At 35.9% G+C, this 17,308-nt stretch overlaps 1 protein-coding gene across 3 annotated transcripts in view; it reads right to left on the bottom strand.

Annotated features, from left to right (window-relative positions):
* The window catches only part of NBEA (neurobeachin), a 739,008-nt gene that overhangs the window by 369,975 nt on the left and 351,725 nt on the right, over positions 1-17,308 (bottom strand). For all 3 annotated transcript variants that reach the window (XM_066381029.1, XM_066381023.1, XM_066381024.1), the window contains exon 36: positions 3,126-3,234. In XM_066381029.1, coding sequence (XP_066237126.1) covers positions 3,126-3,234 — 109 coding nt within the window. The remainder of the gene's footprint in view (positions 1-3,125; positions 3,235-17,308) is intronic.

The following is a 17,308-nucleotide window of genomic DNA, read 5'->3' as shown; positions in this document are numbered from 1 at the left end:
ATACATAGATGTAAAATAATTTGTACTGTGTTAACTATTTGCTTTCATGCCCGCTGGTATTAGTAACATCACTAATCATTTCCATTGTGTAGCAAAAGGTTCAATATGAACAGGAAGATGACCATTTATTTAATCATGTTTGATTTTTATGATATTTTTTATGATTCAGTATAGGCTGGATTGGCTGTAAATGTTAACGTTACCAAATATGCAATATCAGGCATATAACTAGGAAGTAAAAACATATCTACAGCTAAAAAATACATGTAACTATTTCACATTTCTCATGGAGGGACCTGTACATATCCGTCCGCCTCTCACTGTCATAGATGATGACCACAACTTGCTTCTTCCACAGAAATAACCCTGCAGTAATCTAAGAGGATTAATTCATTTTCCAATTCATCTTTTTGTACAGGGAATAACCAATTAGCACAATGATCTGCCTACATAATGACATTAATACTTCATTAGCTCATTGGAGAAGAAAATTAAATTTTTATTTTCCTTCTTTAATAATTACAGTGGTTAAAGTTAACTAAAAAAACTTAACTGTACAGTACCTGTCTCACATTAAATATACTTTTCTCATCATTAAAGGCTTATATGTAAGATAAAAATCCCTCACAAAGTTCCAATAAAATGTCCTGACTTTTATAAAATCTTTCACAATTTAAACATCATGTGTTTGGTGAACTACATACATACACCCCAAACACACACACACACACACCAATGCATTTTACTAATAACACTGACCAAAAAAAAACAAATTCAAGCATTTGGGTAAAAAATAATATACATTAATTAAGGAACAATGATAATACCCTCAAAATTAGGTTTACATTGGTATTCTATGTATACATAATCTAAACATCACTGAGTCCCCATGTCCTCCTCCTCCACAACTTCTTATCACACATGGCCATGCCTCCTCAATAATGCCATCTCATTCCCAAGGGCTGAACTGGTGTTGGTGTATTTGAAAAAGGAAAGACTTACTCTTTTCATATAGAATATAAAGCACAGATGTACATAAAAACATCTCAGAAACATATACGAGGCATATTGACAGGAATCAAGTCTTACTAGGAAATACTTAGGATAAAAACTGGCTAAAGATTCCTTAGGGGACAAAAATTTTAAAGAAGGTTAAAAAACACTGCATCTACATTAGTATCATTTTGGTTAAATATATATTAAATCTATTAGATAATATCTAGCTTCATAATATTTACTTTAAATATTTTCCATATAACAAATATTGATTTGCTTATGTCCTCATAAAATACCTTGATTTTCTTAGTAGAAAAAAGGGGACAATGTAGGCTTATAGTTGGAAAATAGAACAATGATTAATAAATAAGAATACAAAAATAAAGTGTGCCTTGCCCCACCCTGTACAAGTGAGTCCAAACTGATCCAGCATGGAATTCAGTTAATATTCTAAATCTTATTAAAGAAGTTGAAAATTAATTGAATGTTTTTGTTCTGTTTAGAGCTCTGACATATTTTACACCTAAAGATATTCTTCAGAATACAGATAACTCCATCTTGTCATCTGGATTACAGCCTGATATCCTGATAAATATCCAAATGCTATTTATTGTTCAAGTGACAAAAAAACCTCACTTTCACAAACACTTAACTATTAATGTACTTTCATACATGTTTAAAATATATAGTATTTTTTTTCCAAAATAAAATTTTTGTGATCCTATGTGACCAACGTGTGCTGTCCTGTCTGACAAATGAAGCAGAGGTTGTTGGTCTGGATGCGCGGGCAGCTGTCTCCCTGTCTCGCTGTTCCGCTGGCCAGGTCAGAGATCAGCAGACCTCGGACATCAGCTGGCATCACTACAAGAGCTGGCTCCCTGAGATAACAACCTCATCAAAACTGAAAGCCTGGCTCCGGTTCCCAGCCACACCACACTTGTTTGCACATGGCATCAGAAGAATAAATTGGGTGCAATTATTTATTATTTTCAAGGCCACGACAGTCTAACGTAAGCCAAACACCGGGTCACCTCAAAATTTCTGAAACCATTTTTGCATTGTTAATTGAATGATCTGAAATAATTGTTTATTTAAAATACTGAAATCAGAAGATTTGTTGAATTGAAGCAATATAAATAATGGTGAATAATTAATGACACGTTATAATTTAAAAATATTTTAAATTAAAAAATTATTTCTTTGGAGTTTATAGTATTTCAACATCCTTCAGAGTTTGCATATAAAATGGAAATAATAGTTAATTTATTCTTTACCCAAAGTACTTATGATAATTTTTAAATATATATTTCTTTTTTGGGTGTGTATGACAGAGACAGGGAGAGGGATAGATAGGGACAGACAGACAGGAAGAGAGAGATATGAGAGCCATCAATTCTTCATTGCAGCTCCTTAGTTGTTCATTGATTGCTTTCTCATATGGGCCTTAACTGAGGGCGGGAGGGGGCTACATCAGAGTGAGTGACCCTTTGTTCAAGCCAGCAACCCCATGCTCAAGCTGGTGAGCCCGTGCTCAAGCTGGCAACCTCAGGGTTTCGAACCTGGGTCCTCTGCATCCCAGTCCGACGTTCTATCCACTGTACCACAACCTGATCAGGCTTAAACTGTTATATTTCCATATATACATATAGGTCTACATAGCTATCACAAATTAGCAATGCTTGAATTGTCAATAAAACATCAATTATAAAAATAAAATATGATCTAAAATGCTATATGACCACTCTAAAGACAGATACATTAATTAAAAAAGAATAAATTACTGAACATTTGGAAACTGAACTTCTTTATAGTTCTAACTTTATCAAATGGTATATGTTAACTTTCCTACCTTAAAAATTACTAAAGTAATTGCATTATAAAACTTTATTTGCCTTTAAAGATAACTTAGAAGAACTTCAGCCTACCAAGTCCTTAGTCCTAGGGCAGGAGGGATCCCTTCATGTTGTAAAGTGAAACTAAACTAGTGCTCCATTTTGACATTTACTCAAGAACTAAAATGTCTTCAGTGAAATTTTCCTCTTCAGAATGCCCTTCGTAATGTAAGGTTACTATCAGTGATGGCTTACTTATGACAAAAAAGCAGAGTTTAATCTGCTCCTAAACCTTACCTCGAACTCTGCGTGTTTATGCACGTCCTCAGCTCTCTGTCGGTTCAGAATGAACTCCGCTTCGTTCGCAACACGGACTATGTGGTCCTTCATGGCGTGGCACAGTAATCTAAAAAGGAAAAGACCTTCGAAATTAGTATTCCTAATAGTTTTGGTTAATCTAACTTCTTCAATAATCAATCTTCAGTATTATAAATCTTAATTATGCATAAATTTCAGAGAAAGCTACATTATAACATTATCGTATTTGAAATTATAATTCAATGACATTTGAAGTACAGAAATGTGCAATAAAACTGTAATAGCAATGCTTCTGTTAAATAAATAGTGTCTTGTGAACAAATGACTCAATGAATTCAATAAAGTTATTTAATGCAATAAAAAATAAAGAGTTTCTGTGGAATGTTTTTGAATAGTTGAAACAACAGGATTCATTATCTCCGAAAGTAAATTTTTCATACAAAAGCTAGATGACCATATAAGAAAATCTATAGACTGCGTTCATACTTTAATATATGATAAAGTCTAATTACTGGGTTGTACTTCTGAAATTAATATAATATTGTACATCAACTGTAATTAAAAAAATAAAAAATGATTTGAAGTAAAAAATACAAATGATAGGATTAAATGGTACCTGGAATTCATTTAAATGCTAAGCTTTGAAATTCTAAGATGGAGCTACAGTGAAATCAAGTTTAAAAATATAACCATGGTATAAAAACATGTAACAATAAAAATTATTATTTAAATATTCAAATTATTTTTTAAAAGCGCAATAAGATATACAGTGTGAAAGCTGCCCGAATTCCAATCTCAGTAGGCAGCCACTGTTCTTGGTTTCTTACTACCGAACTGTGCTGGGCAAAGCAAGGACCCTCATATTAGGATTTCAGTGTTTAATCACCTTCATTTGTATCTGCAAATAAATCTCATAATTTTAAACACATAAAGCAGGTGGTTACATTATTCTACTATGAACCTAAATAGTTATACTTTTTAGAGCAGTATAGAAAACAACCGACTCAGTTTATGAGCCTACTTGCATTGAAAGTTATGGTTAAAGATGGTGATAATTACACATGGCTGGTAAGATGAGGCTACGAGTGAATTAAGCATAATAGTCCTCAAACCCTGGTGTATCCTGATCATTTGCAGAACATATTACAAAGGGTGATGCCCAAGTCCCAAATAAAGATTCTGATTCCTTAAGTCACAGACAAGACTCTAGCATCTACATGTTTAATAAAGATTTTTTTTTAACATTTTGACCCCCTTCACCCATTTCATCACCCCCATCCCACCTCTGGCAACCACCAATCTGTTCTCTGTATCCACAAGCTTAGGTTTTCTATTTGTTTTTAGATTCCACATGTAAGAGAGATCATACAGTAATCATTTCGCTTTGCATAATGCTCTTGAGTTTCATCCATGTTGTAAATGACATGATTTTATCCTTTTTTATGGCTGAATAACATTCCATTGTAACACGATTCTTTATGCAGTCATCCATCAATAGACACTCAGGCTGTTTCCAGATCTTGGCTATTGTAAATAATGCTGCAATGAACATGAGGGCGCAGATACCTTTTCCAGTTAGCGCTTTTGTTTTCTTTGAATAAATTCTGAGAAATAAAGTTGCTAGATCACCTGGTAACTTTTAAATTTTCTAGGGAAGCTCCGTACTGTTTCCATCGTGGCTGCACCAATTTCTATTACCACCGACAGTGTGCAAGGGCTCCCTTTTCTCCACATCCTTGCCTACAATGTTTTATCTTCTCTTTTAGAAAACAGCCATTTTATCAAGAGTGAGAGGATAGCTCACTAGAGTTTTAACTTGCATTTCCCTGATGATTACTGTCGTGTTGAGCATGTTTCATGTACCTGTTGGTCATCTGTACGTCTTTGAAAAAATTTCTATTCAATGTCTATTTGGATGTTGTCCATTTTTGATGAAATTCTTTCTTGTTTGATGTTTTAGTTTATTATTATTTTTTTGCTAATGAGTTGTATGACTTCTTTATATAATTTCAGGTATTAGCCCCTTAGCAGATATAGTATTTGAAAATGTGTCCTCCTACTTGGTAGGTTTCCTTATCATTTTTTTGATGGATTACTGGGCTGTGCAAAATCTTTTCAGAATGTGGTACTACTTGTTTATTTTTGTTTTTAGTGACAGATCAAAAAATAATTGCCAAGTCCTATGTCAAGGAACTTACTGCCTATGCTTTTTTCTAGAAACTCCATTAAAATTTAATGTTATATAAATGGAATAATATAGAATGTCATTACTGCATGCCTTTTTGGCATCACATAATACTCTGAAGTCACATGGATGTTGTATCAGTTCAGACCTTATTGCTGAGTAGTATCACATATAATATTACATCATAATTAGTTGACCCACTTACATGTGGATGAACATTGTATTATATCTAGTCTTTGACTCTTATGAATGAAGCTGCTATACAGGTCTTAATGTGGACATATATATTTATTTCTCTTGTGAAAATATCTAGGCTTGGAATTATTGGGTCAATCGATAACTATATGTTCAGTCTTATAAGATGCTAAAAAACTGTTTTCCAAATGGATATACCCCTTTTGCATTCATACCAGTTAAGTTACAAGTATTTCATGGACTCCACATCCACATCAATAGTAAGTATTTTCAATCTACTTAATATATCCATTACAGTATGTATATAACATAAGCCTATCTGTGGTTTAAAACTGAGTTTCCCAAATGAATAATGATGTGAAGCATTTTTCATATGCTGATTGGTCATCTGTATATCTTCGTAGGTGCAGCCTCTGTTCAAGTCATTTGCTCACTTTGTTTAGAGTAGTTTGCTTTTTTATTATCGAGTGGTAAGACTGTCTTCTCTCTTCCATTGATCCATTGTCTCTCTTTACAACAATCACACAACTCTGTTCTTTTTAAATTTGTTTTGTTTAACCCTGGTCTTTTTTATTTTCACAGACTTTTTAAAATCAGCTGGTTAATTTCCATCAAAAAACAAAAAAGCCTATCAGAATTCTAATTAAATTAGGGCCCATAGACAAGTGTGGAGAAAACTAAAAGGTTAACATACTGGGTGTTCTGACCCACCAACACAGTATATTTTTGCATTTATTTACTTTTTTATTAATTTTTCCCAGAAACATTTTGTAGTTTTTATTGTTCAGGTCTTTCACATATTTTATTTAGTACATCCTTGAGTACTTCATGTTTTTGGTACTATTATAATGGTTTTATTGTTTGTTTAAATTTTAAATATTTCACATATAAATATTATAGTTGACTTTTGAATATTGACCTTTATCCTGTGATATTATTAAATTCACTTATTAGTTCTAGAATTCTTAGAACTGTCTTATTGCCTAGTTGAACTGGCTAAGACTGCCAGCCCAGCCCAGTGTTGAATAGAAGTGCTGAGTGACAACATCCTTGCCGTGTTTTTGATCTACGAGAAAAGTATTTAGTCTTTCATCACTAAGAATAATGTTAGCTACAGGCTTTTGTAGATACCATTTATCACACCAAGGGAGTTTAATTTCCAATGTACTAAGAGTTTATATCATGAATAGATGCTGAATTTTTAAAATACTTTCTCTATATCTATTGAAATATCCATATATATTTTTCTTTTTTAGTGTGTTGATGTGATATATTACACTGATGCATATTTTTGAATAATAAACAAACTTTAAATTTTTGGATTAAATGCCTCTTGCTCATGATGTAATCCTTTCCATATATTTCTGTACTTGATTTGTCAAATTTTATTAAGAATTATTTTACCTATGTTATGGTGGATATTGGTCTGTAATTTTACTTTTTATAATGGCTTTGGTGTTTTATAAGGTGATGAGATCTCATAAAATTAGCTATAAAGTGTTACCTATTCTATTTCTAGAATACACTGAGTATAATACAGGTATTAAACTTCTTCCTTAAATGTTTAGTAAAAATATTAAAATTTATTTTTAACATCAACTCATCTCCTAAATTAAGTCTATTGTTTCTCTTACATTGTACTAGAAATAAAAATATCTAGACTCTGGTATAATGAATTGTTTTTGAAGTCTGTTTCATAAGTATGAGTGATATTTTTAATAAATATAAAGAAGTCCCATAGTCATTATGATATAGAAATAAATATTGTAAACCCTATCAGTAGTAATGATTAAGTAAAGTACTGGTCATTACTTAAAAGTCAGGAAAACTTGGACTCTTTATTTAAATAATACAAAGCTCAAAACCAGATTGTGATTTTTGCAGATTAAATTATGACCATTAATAAAGTACCTAGGAGTAAACTTAACCAAGGAGACTAAAGACTTGTACTCAGAAAATTACAAAGCATTGATAAAAGAAATCAAGGAAGATACAAACAAGTGGAAGCATATACCGTGCTCATGGTTAGGAAGAATAAACATCATTAAAATGTCTATATTACCCAAAGCAATCTATAAATTCAATGCAATACCAATGAAAATACCAATGACATATTTCAAAGAGGATATACAGATGGCCAATAGACATATGAAAAAATGTTCAACATCACTAATGATTAGAGAAATGCAAATTAAAACCACAATGAGATATCACCTCACACTAGCCAGAATGGCGCTCATCAACAAAACAACACAGAATAAGTGCTGGCGAGGATGTGGAGAAAAGGGAACCCTTCTGCACTGCTGGTGGGAATGTAGACTGGTGCAGCTACTGTGGAAAACAGTATGGAGATTCCTCAAAAAACTGAAAATCAAACTGCCTTTTGACCCAGCTATCCCACTTTTAGGAATATACCCCAAGAACACCATAGAACGGCTCCAAAAGGAGAAATGCACCCCCATGTTTGTGGCAGCATTGTTCACAAAAACGAAGATCTGGAAACAGCTCAAGTGTCCGTCAGAGGACGAGTGGATTAAAAAGCTTTGGTACATATATACTATGGAATACTACTCAGTCATAAGAAATGATGACATCGGATCATTTACAATAACATGGATGGACCTTGATAACATTATACTGAGCGAAATAAGTAAGTCAGAAAAAACTAAGAACTATATGAATCCATACGTAGATGGGACATAAAAATGAGACTCAGAGACATGAACAAGAATGTGATAGCAACGGGAGTGGGGGGGTGGGGGGAGGGGGATGGGGCGAGGAAGGAGAGAGGGGGTGGGGGAGGGGAGGGGCACAAAGAAAACAAGATAGAAGGTGACAGAAGACAATTTGGCTTTGGGGGAGGGGTATACAGCACAATCAAATGTCAAAATAATCTGGAGATGTTTTCTCTCAACATATGTACCCTGATTTATCAATGTCACTGCATTAAATTTAATAATAAAAAAAAATCCAAAAAAATTATGCCCATTATGTTGCCTTAGGTTTAAATGATAAAGAACATACACTCATTTTCTCTTCTAAGTCTGACATCCACACAGCAAGGACTGACTGTTGTCACCCAACCCTGTCTGCTAGAAGAAGCCTTTTCCAATCATTACTTTCCACAAGAATAGTTCCTGCTTCTGAAGTCACTACGATCTTTATATTAATTATTTGCAACTTTGAACTGTTTATTACATAAAGTCTATGACATTCTGAACTGTTTATTTTTTATATGTAAATGCTAACTTTCCAATTATAAATTAGTTGAAGGTGAAAAACATGTAAAATGTGTTTGTATCACTGCTAGAACTAAGTGAGTATCTTATACCTATATATTGAGGTTAATTTTTTCATGATACATAATTTATGTAGGTGTTAAAAATCCAGGAATACCTGTAGAAGACTGATACTACTGTCTTTGTAATTAGAAAACAATAACTTTTTCCTAACCCTCGTCTAGCATTGAATTGTGACTGACAGACACGTAGTGTTTTGTTTTTTCTGATGGTGGTTCTTACAGCACAGCTGAAGACTGGAAACTGTCTGTGTGCTCTGACATCCCCATGTCGCAACTGATCTCAGTGTTCCCATTCCCTTGGCACCTTGACAAGAGTTCCTGGACTAAAATCCGAGGCCTAGCCCGATTTCTGTCTTACCCACTTGCTCATCCTACTCCTTCATCACTCAGCTTTAGTGTTTCCCTAGACTGGTCACACACACGATACCTCATGTTGGCGTAACACCTCCTGCAGCCTATTTTAGTTCACTTTTACCAGTGTCTGCTACTATTTAAGCAGCATACTGGCCCCTAATGCAGAGGCCAGCCCTCCAATCCTCTGCTGCCATGTTGATCCCAGTTATGTCACAATGGTGCAGAAACTAAATCTGCATTTTCTAGTATAGACTTAGGTCATATGAATCTAGACAAGTATATGCTTGCAAGTAAGCTAAAAACAATAAAACCAATTGTATGTTCCTAAGAAATAAAATATGGGGAACTACAGCACAGAAATGAATATACCCTAAATAGGGCAGTGTGGGCAGCTGTGTTAGGCTTGCTCATGGGTTTACCGGCTGCAAGCTCTCTGCCTGATTAGTGTGTGAGTACCTGGCAGCACCACATGTATATGGTCTATATAAGGCTATGGGTGCTTGCACTCAGGGGGATTGCGGATGTGTGGATTGCCTGCCTGCCCGCCACTGTGAGAGGCCATTTTGTTGTTTGTTTGCCTGAGAGGCGGTTTCCCCTCCCTGAGTGCTTGTCCGCTGTTCTGAGACTTCATTAAATGGAATGTCCCAACTCATTCCAGCTCCGCAGTTTCTCTACTGTCTGCCGGAATCCAATGTGAACCTGCCTGGCCTCCGCCACCAGCATTACAGGCACTCTTCCCCCTTTATGGTTTATGGCTGTTTTACGAAACATTACTTAGTTCTCACTGTTTAAAATAATAATGCCTAAAGCAAAGCTATATATAAAGTTGTTTACAGATGAGAAAAGCAATCTCAATACACATGTATTGAGATATATGCAGATTTATTTTAAACATGACTTTAAGTGTGAAAAATAAAATTCATATGAAATCTACGATCATTATACTCTGAAATATATTTCCCTATTACTTGAAATGTAGCCATTGTTAAATAGCATTTGTTTATCTTTTTTAGGTAAATAACATTTTATCAGTATTGTCTAAAGTTAAGACTATAAACTAGTAATACTATTTATGCTATATACAATTAATTTTGTAAAAACAAGATTTTTTTTACCTATTCATTTACAAAACACAATATATTTAATAAGCTACTTCATGTGTAAAATGAATAACAGAGTAATAAGGAAAAGGTAAAGATTAGGTTCTGTATGTAAAAATAGAGAGAAAGAAGTCCTGTTTTCCAAGAGTTTTCAGGGATCTGAAGTTCATAATTAAACCAGAATCTCAATGCTGAGAAAAAAGTTTCTTCTTTCATAGTTTTTGAATAAAAACGTGGTTTTCTTTAGGACAGTTTTGTGAGTTTTTTTTTGGCAAAAATAAGACATGAAACAAACTTAAGTAAACCAAAGCTTACTGGTTTAATTATTAAATAGTATTTGTTAAAGTAAAAATAAAATAGTCAAGTTGGGGTCATATAAGTATTAAAGAATTATAGTTGAATATAGCAGGTTTCTCTTCTTTAAAACCTAAGAAATGCAAGCTATATTTTCCCTATTTTAAAGAACACAATTAAAAAAATTGGAACCTTGTAAATTTTAGGTTCAGTGCTAAACAATACATCCTGGCTTTTTAGTGAATATCCATTAATTATATCCAATATGCTTTCAAAAGAGTGACAAAGGTTTATTTTAGGCAAATGATTAATTTATTTCAAAAGATCACTCAAATTCATAATTTAAAAAAGTCTTATTTGCTTTTATAGTTCAATTCATATTTTAATAATTTAAAATCCAATTATTATTGCCATGATATTATAGGCAATTTTACATCCCATTAACCTTGCTTTGTTTTAATTATAAAGATCCTTTGTTAGATTCCCTTAAATGATCCAGCTTATAATTTCAGCCTGTCCTAGGGAGTACTTCAATTCAGCGGCACATTCATCACTGTTTTTGTCCAGTTAATGTAGACAACTGCACAATTGCTTTCTCCAGCTGTGATTGATGAATTATAGTCAAGAGTGTAGCTGTTAAGTAGGATAAACATTTATAACAATTTCCACTTTAAGATTTTTATCTTCGTTCCCACAAGGACAAATTAAAGACATAGTCTAACAACCAGGAGAAAGTGCTTTTACACATTTCATTTTAAACTATTAGAAAATGTTAAAAAAAATGCTCTATATCCAGGCCAATGAAACAGAAGAATGAGCAAAGAACCTAATTCACGCCTAGGACATATTAAGCATCAATGAATAGACTGGAGATAAACAGAGCAACCTGTCTTTATTGTAACTACATCCCAACAACACATTCTGATCTGAAACTTGCCATTCAACTTAATGAAAGAGAAAGGTCTAAATTGAAAGGAAATGAACCAAACTAAAGGTGAAAGCAAAATTATAAGTACGTTTTAAATATAACAAAAATACTTTCCATTTTGTAAGTGCCTAAGTTATAGCAGCTGTAACAAACATGCATATTATTTCTAACCTTCAGAGAAACCGGCTTCTCTCTTAGGTATCACGCTGTTCTGCAGATGTGAGACAGTGTCAGAGGAAGATTATGTACATGCCTGGAGTCTAACGGTTTTATCAACAGGAGAGCTGGTATTTGAATTGGTACAAATAGTATACATATACTTCGTATTATAATAAACATAGTGTAAATAGCCATCAAAATACACAACAAATAAATAAGCACTAACACTATGTGGTATGGCAGTGGTCCCCAACTCCCGGGCCGCGGACCAGTACCGGTCCATGGGCCATTTGGTACTGGTCTGCAGAGAAAGAATAAATAACTTACATTATTTCTGTTTTATTTACATTTAAGTCTGAATGATGTTTTATTTTTTTAAAATGACCAGATTCCCTCTGTTACATCCATCTAAGACTCACTCTTTTTTTTTTTTAATTTATTTATTCATTTTAGAGAAGAGAGGGAGAGGCAGAGAGAGGAGAGACAGAAAGAGAGAAGGGGGAGAGGAGCTGGAAGCATCAATTCCCATATGTGCCTTGACCAGGCAAGCCCAGGGTTTTGAACCGGCAACCTCAGCATTTCCAGGTCAACGCTTTATCCACTGCACCACCACAGGTCAGGCTAAGACTCACTCTTGACGCTTGTCTCGGTCATGTGATACATTTATCCATCCCACCCTAAGGCCGGTCTGTGAAAATATTTTCTGACATTAAACCAGTCCGTGGCCCAAAAAAGGTTGGGGACTACTGTGGTATGAGATATAGAAACCAAGGGAAAATGAAGGCAGTATGAGAGCCTAGAAAGGCACCTATAATCCAGACTAGAGATGGGGAGGGGTTGGTGCTCAATGAAGAAATTATTTTCACCAAAGTAAGATAAGTAAATGCCTTCAAGCAAATGACCAACTGTGGACCGCTGAGGAAAAAATAACATCAGAATCAGCAACCTCAACCAGGTGTCCCAAATATTCTGGCAAGCCTCCCAGATTACCTAGCCTTTTCTCTCCCTTTTAAAATTTATTTTATTTTTTAATTAAGTACATGTAGGGGAGATAGAAAGACTCTCACATATGCCCCAAACATGATCCACCTGGCGATCCCCATCTGGAGCCAATGTTCTGCCCATTGGGGCCATGTTATCACAACCAAACTATTTTTAGTGCCTGAGGTGGAGGCTCCAGAGCCATTGTCAGTGCCTGGGGCCAATGTGCTCGAATCAACCTAGCCATGGCTGCAGGAGAGGAAGAGAGAGAGAGAGAGAGAGAGAGAGAGAGAGAGAGAGCGCACGCGCGCAAAGGAGCTGGGGAAGAAGCAGATGGTTGCTTCTCCTGGGTGCCCTGAGCAGAAATCAAACCAAGACTTCAACATGCCAAGTCTTTACTACTGCTACTACTACTACTGCTACTACTACTTTACTACTACTACTACTACTACTACTTTACTACTACTACTACTACTACTACTTTACTACTAACAAACTGGCCAGGGCCCCCTTATTTTTCTAAACCTGGTTATTTTCATATTTTCTCAAATATAACACTCACCTCTCCAAATTTCCTTCATTCTCAGTAGATGACCCTCCCTGAAGCTTCAGTGAGAATAAAAGGTGTCATTTAAAAAACAAACAAAAAAACCTAAATCTTGCCAAAATGTAAATGCCTGCATCCTTTCTTAATGCTTATCCACCGGAGGCCAATGCCTGGACCTCAGTCTTTTCAGAAATTTTCCTCTTTCAGCCGAGTAGAAACTTTACATCTCTCCTTCCCACCATATTGGCTTCTTTCCATCAGCATTTAAAATTACTCAAGTTCTTCCTTTTAAAAAATATGCCACGCACTCTCCCTTCCCAAATGACAAGCCCTATCCACATCCAGTTCCTCCCTCCGAGTTCCCCCTGGTTGGCAAACTTCCCACAGTTATATGTCCTAAACGTCTACACCCACCTTCCACTTCCCAGCTCAAGACAACCTAGCTTTGCCCCAATACTCAAAGCATCACTTTCTCAAAAGTTACTCCCCTCATTTATCTGCTCCCATAGCACTCCCTTTCCTTGCCCTTTGGCACATTTATTACATTAATAAGTACTTAATAAAAGACTTCTGTCCCCACTAGACTCTGAGCTGCATTAAGGCAGGACCTGGGTCTAAGCAGCATCTTTAGCACACAGGTGCTCACCAGTGTAAGTCTGGACGAAATGACCATGGCCCTCTCAGCCAGTGGATCCTTTAATCCTCACTTAAGTATCCCCTGTTGACTTCTCATTCCTACTCAGATATGCTATTCACCATTCCTTTCTTCAGCAAATATTTGATAGTGAACTATATGTTAGGTATTATTTCTTGAGACCAGGGAGATTATCAGCAAATAAGACATGAGTTCTTAAGGAAAGAACATTTTAGTGAGAAAGGTAGACATAAAATAATTTGAGATATTATTAAAATGTTAAAAGAGTCATGTGATGAAAGTGTTAACTCAATAACGGGTCAGGGGAGCCTCTCTGAGAGCTGACAGGTAGGCTGACTCCCGAGGCACAGGAAGCAGACAAGCACATAACGACGGAGGAAGAGGATCTTCAGCAGACACAGCCATACGAGCTTGGCCCTGGGTTCTCCTCTCACTCTCCACAGCCTCCCTGCGCAGCTCCTCTATGCTTACTACCAATTACAACTTACCACTGACAAGCAGGTAACTCCTAAACTTCAATTTCCAGTCTACGTCCACCTGTGGAGAGCCGAAGACCTAAATTCCAGGACGCTTATTCAGTGAGTCCGTGTGGGCAGTGCACAGGTGGTACAGGTGCTGTGTAAGTCAGAGTGAGAACATCTCCCACCCTCGCCATGCTCCTCCTCCTGTAGTATCCCAAGAACACTCTCTTCATACTCTAACCATCCAGCTACAAAAGGTGGAAAGCAAATTATCTTGAATTTTTTTCCACCTCTTACCATCAAATCTATCAACAATTCTATGGATTTAATTTCCAAGAGATACTTTACATCTGTCTGTTTTTCTCATCCTGGTAGCCATTTTTTGTCAGTGTGACGTCACCATCTTCCACAGGATTACTCAAAGCTTGGATTGGCATCTCGGTTCCAGTCTTGAGTCCCCCAAATCCATTAGCCACACTTTAGGTTATGTCTGCCCCTCTACAACTGCACTGCAGCAGCTTTAGCAGTTTAGAAATGTCCTCCCGCATGCTCCTGGCCTTGAGAGAAGGCCCTCCATCCATGCAGCTGGCACACAACATCCAGTTGGAGCTGTTGGCTGACTCACCAGCTCCGCAGCAACAAGCCTGGTTTTCTTGGCCTCTTCTGCCCTGCACTACTCCCTGGGCCCAGAACCTCATGCCCTCCTCTTTAAATTTCACATGGCTGTCCTGATCATCTCTCAGTGTTTCAACCAAGATGGCATTATACTTAGATATACTTTTTTTTAGGAACCTCCTTTGTTTTTGTAGACTATTTTTAAAGCAGTTTTAAGTTCATAGCAAACTTGAACAGAAGATAGAGATTTCTCAGATACCCCTCAGCCCACAACCCTCCCCCCACATTATCACCACGCACCATTTGAATGATGAATCTGCATTAATATAGCACCACCACCCAAAGTCCATGGTTTACATTGGGTTCAATCTTGCTACTGTATATTCTATGGACTTAGGCAGATGTATAATGACATGTCCACTATTACAGTATCATATGGAGTAGGTTCACAGCCCTAAAATTTTTCCCTGCTCTATCTCTCTCCCACCTCTGGTGATCACTAATCTTTATTCTGTCTCCACAGTTCTGCCTTTTCCAGAATGTCGTACAGTTGGAATCAGACAGTACGTAGCCTTTTAAATTGGCTTCTTTCATTTAGGGATGTGCAATTAAGTTTCCTCTATGTCTTTTCATGGCTCACAGCTCATTTCTTTTTAGCACTAAGCAATAAGTATTTCATTTTCTGGATATATTACATAAATGAATAGGAGTTTATCTATTCACTTACTGAAGAACATCTCAGTTGTGGCCTCCAAGCTTTTGCAAGCATGAATAAAGTAGCTATAAACATCCATGTGCAGGTTTTCATGTGGACATAGTTTTCACCTTCTCTGAGTAGCTAGAAGTGTGACTGCTGGATCATACAGTAAGAGTATGTGGATTTTATACAGAACCGCTGACCTGTCTTCTGAAGGGGCTGCACCATTTTGTACTCCCAGCAGCCAAGAATGAGGGTCCAGCTGCTCCACATCCTGAACAGCGTTTGGTGTTGTCAGTGTTTGGACTTTGGACATTCTAACAGGTATGTAGTAGTATCTCATTGTTCTTTTAATTGGCATTTCCCTGATGACATGCAGAGCATTTTTTCATGTTTCTTTTCACCTATTTATCCTCCTTGGTGACATATGTTCAGGTCTTTGGTCCTTTTTTAAATTAGGTTGTTTGTAGTCTTATTGTTGACTTTTAAGACTTCGTTGTATATTTTAGATAATGGCCCTTTATTAGCTGTGTCTTGTGTAATATTTTCTCCCAGTCTGTGGTTTATCTTCACATTCTCATCACACTCTCTCTCACAAGACAGAAGTTTTTAATGTTAATGAAGTCCAGTTTATCAATTCTTTCTTCATGGGTCATGTTTTGGTATTGTATCTAAAAAGTCAGTACCACACTCATGTTCAATTAGATTTTCTCCTGTATTATCTTCTAGGAGTCTATAGCGTTACAATTTACATTTAGGGCTGTGATCCACTTGTGTTCATTTCTATGAAGGTATAAGGTCTGTTCTGTCTACATTTATTTTTTCACACATGTATATCCAGTTCTTGCAGCACCATTTGTTGAAAAGACTATCATTGTTATAATGATAGGCTTTGCTTGAACATACTTTTTGAAAACCCTGATTATCTCACCATTTGGAGAAGGGACCCCCCATACTAGGTTCAGTGCCCTGCCTGATGCTTGCGCTAACACCACACCACCCCAACCACAGCAGCCATCTAACATCGGCCTCATTCACTTCTCTACTCCCAGCTCCTGGAATAGTGTTTGGGATGCAGTAGGTGCTGAACAGACATTTGCTGTAGTAATGTATGTATATATGATCACTTCCTGTATATTTACAACTAGCAATGTTTCCATTATTATTTCAAAATCACCTTTATTGCAGGAAAAATTGGTATAAAAATACAAATACAAATCTAGATTGGTACAAAGAACATTATGGTGAGCATTTTGAAGATTTTCACGGATTTAACTTTAAACAAAATTATAACTTCTATCTGTAATTCCAATCCCTTTTCTAAAATGAAACAAAATACACCCCAAACTCTATCACTGAGCAATAAAACAATATCAAAAGCTAAAAATGTGAATTAGCAAATTCTCCACCTGCCCTGGCCCAGATACCTCAGTTGTTTGGAGCATCATCTTGAAATGCAGAGGTTGCCTGTTTGATCCCCGGTCAGGGCACATACAGGAAAAGATGGATGTTTCTGTGTGTCTGTCTCTCTCTCCCTTCATTTCTCATTAAAATCATTAAATTTAAAAAAAATCTCCACTCTTCTTCTTGTCTAAGACAATAACTATAATCTTAGATGTTGAAGGTTTAAGTCTGTTAACTCTTCAGACTTACTAATGACAAAGTAATTTTTGCTTTTTACTTCACTATT

The sequence above is a fragment of the Saccopteryx leptura genome, chromosome 4 (genome assembly GCF_036850995.1).
Source record: "Saccopteryx leptura isolate mSacLep1 chromosome 4, mSacLep1_pri_phased_curated, whole genome shotgun sequence".
NCBI lineage: Eukaryota > Metazoa > Chordata > Mammalia > Chiroptera > Emballonuridae > Saccopteryx > Saccopteryx leptura.
Note: the sequence above shows the minus strand (reverse complement) of the source record. Positions and strands in the feature narration are given on the sequence as shown.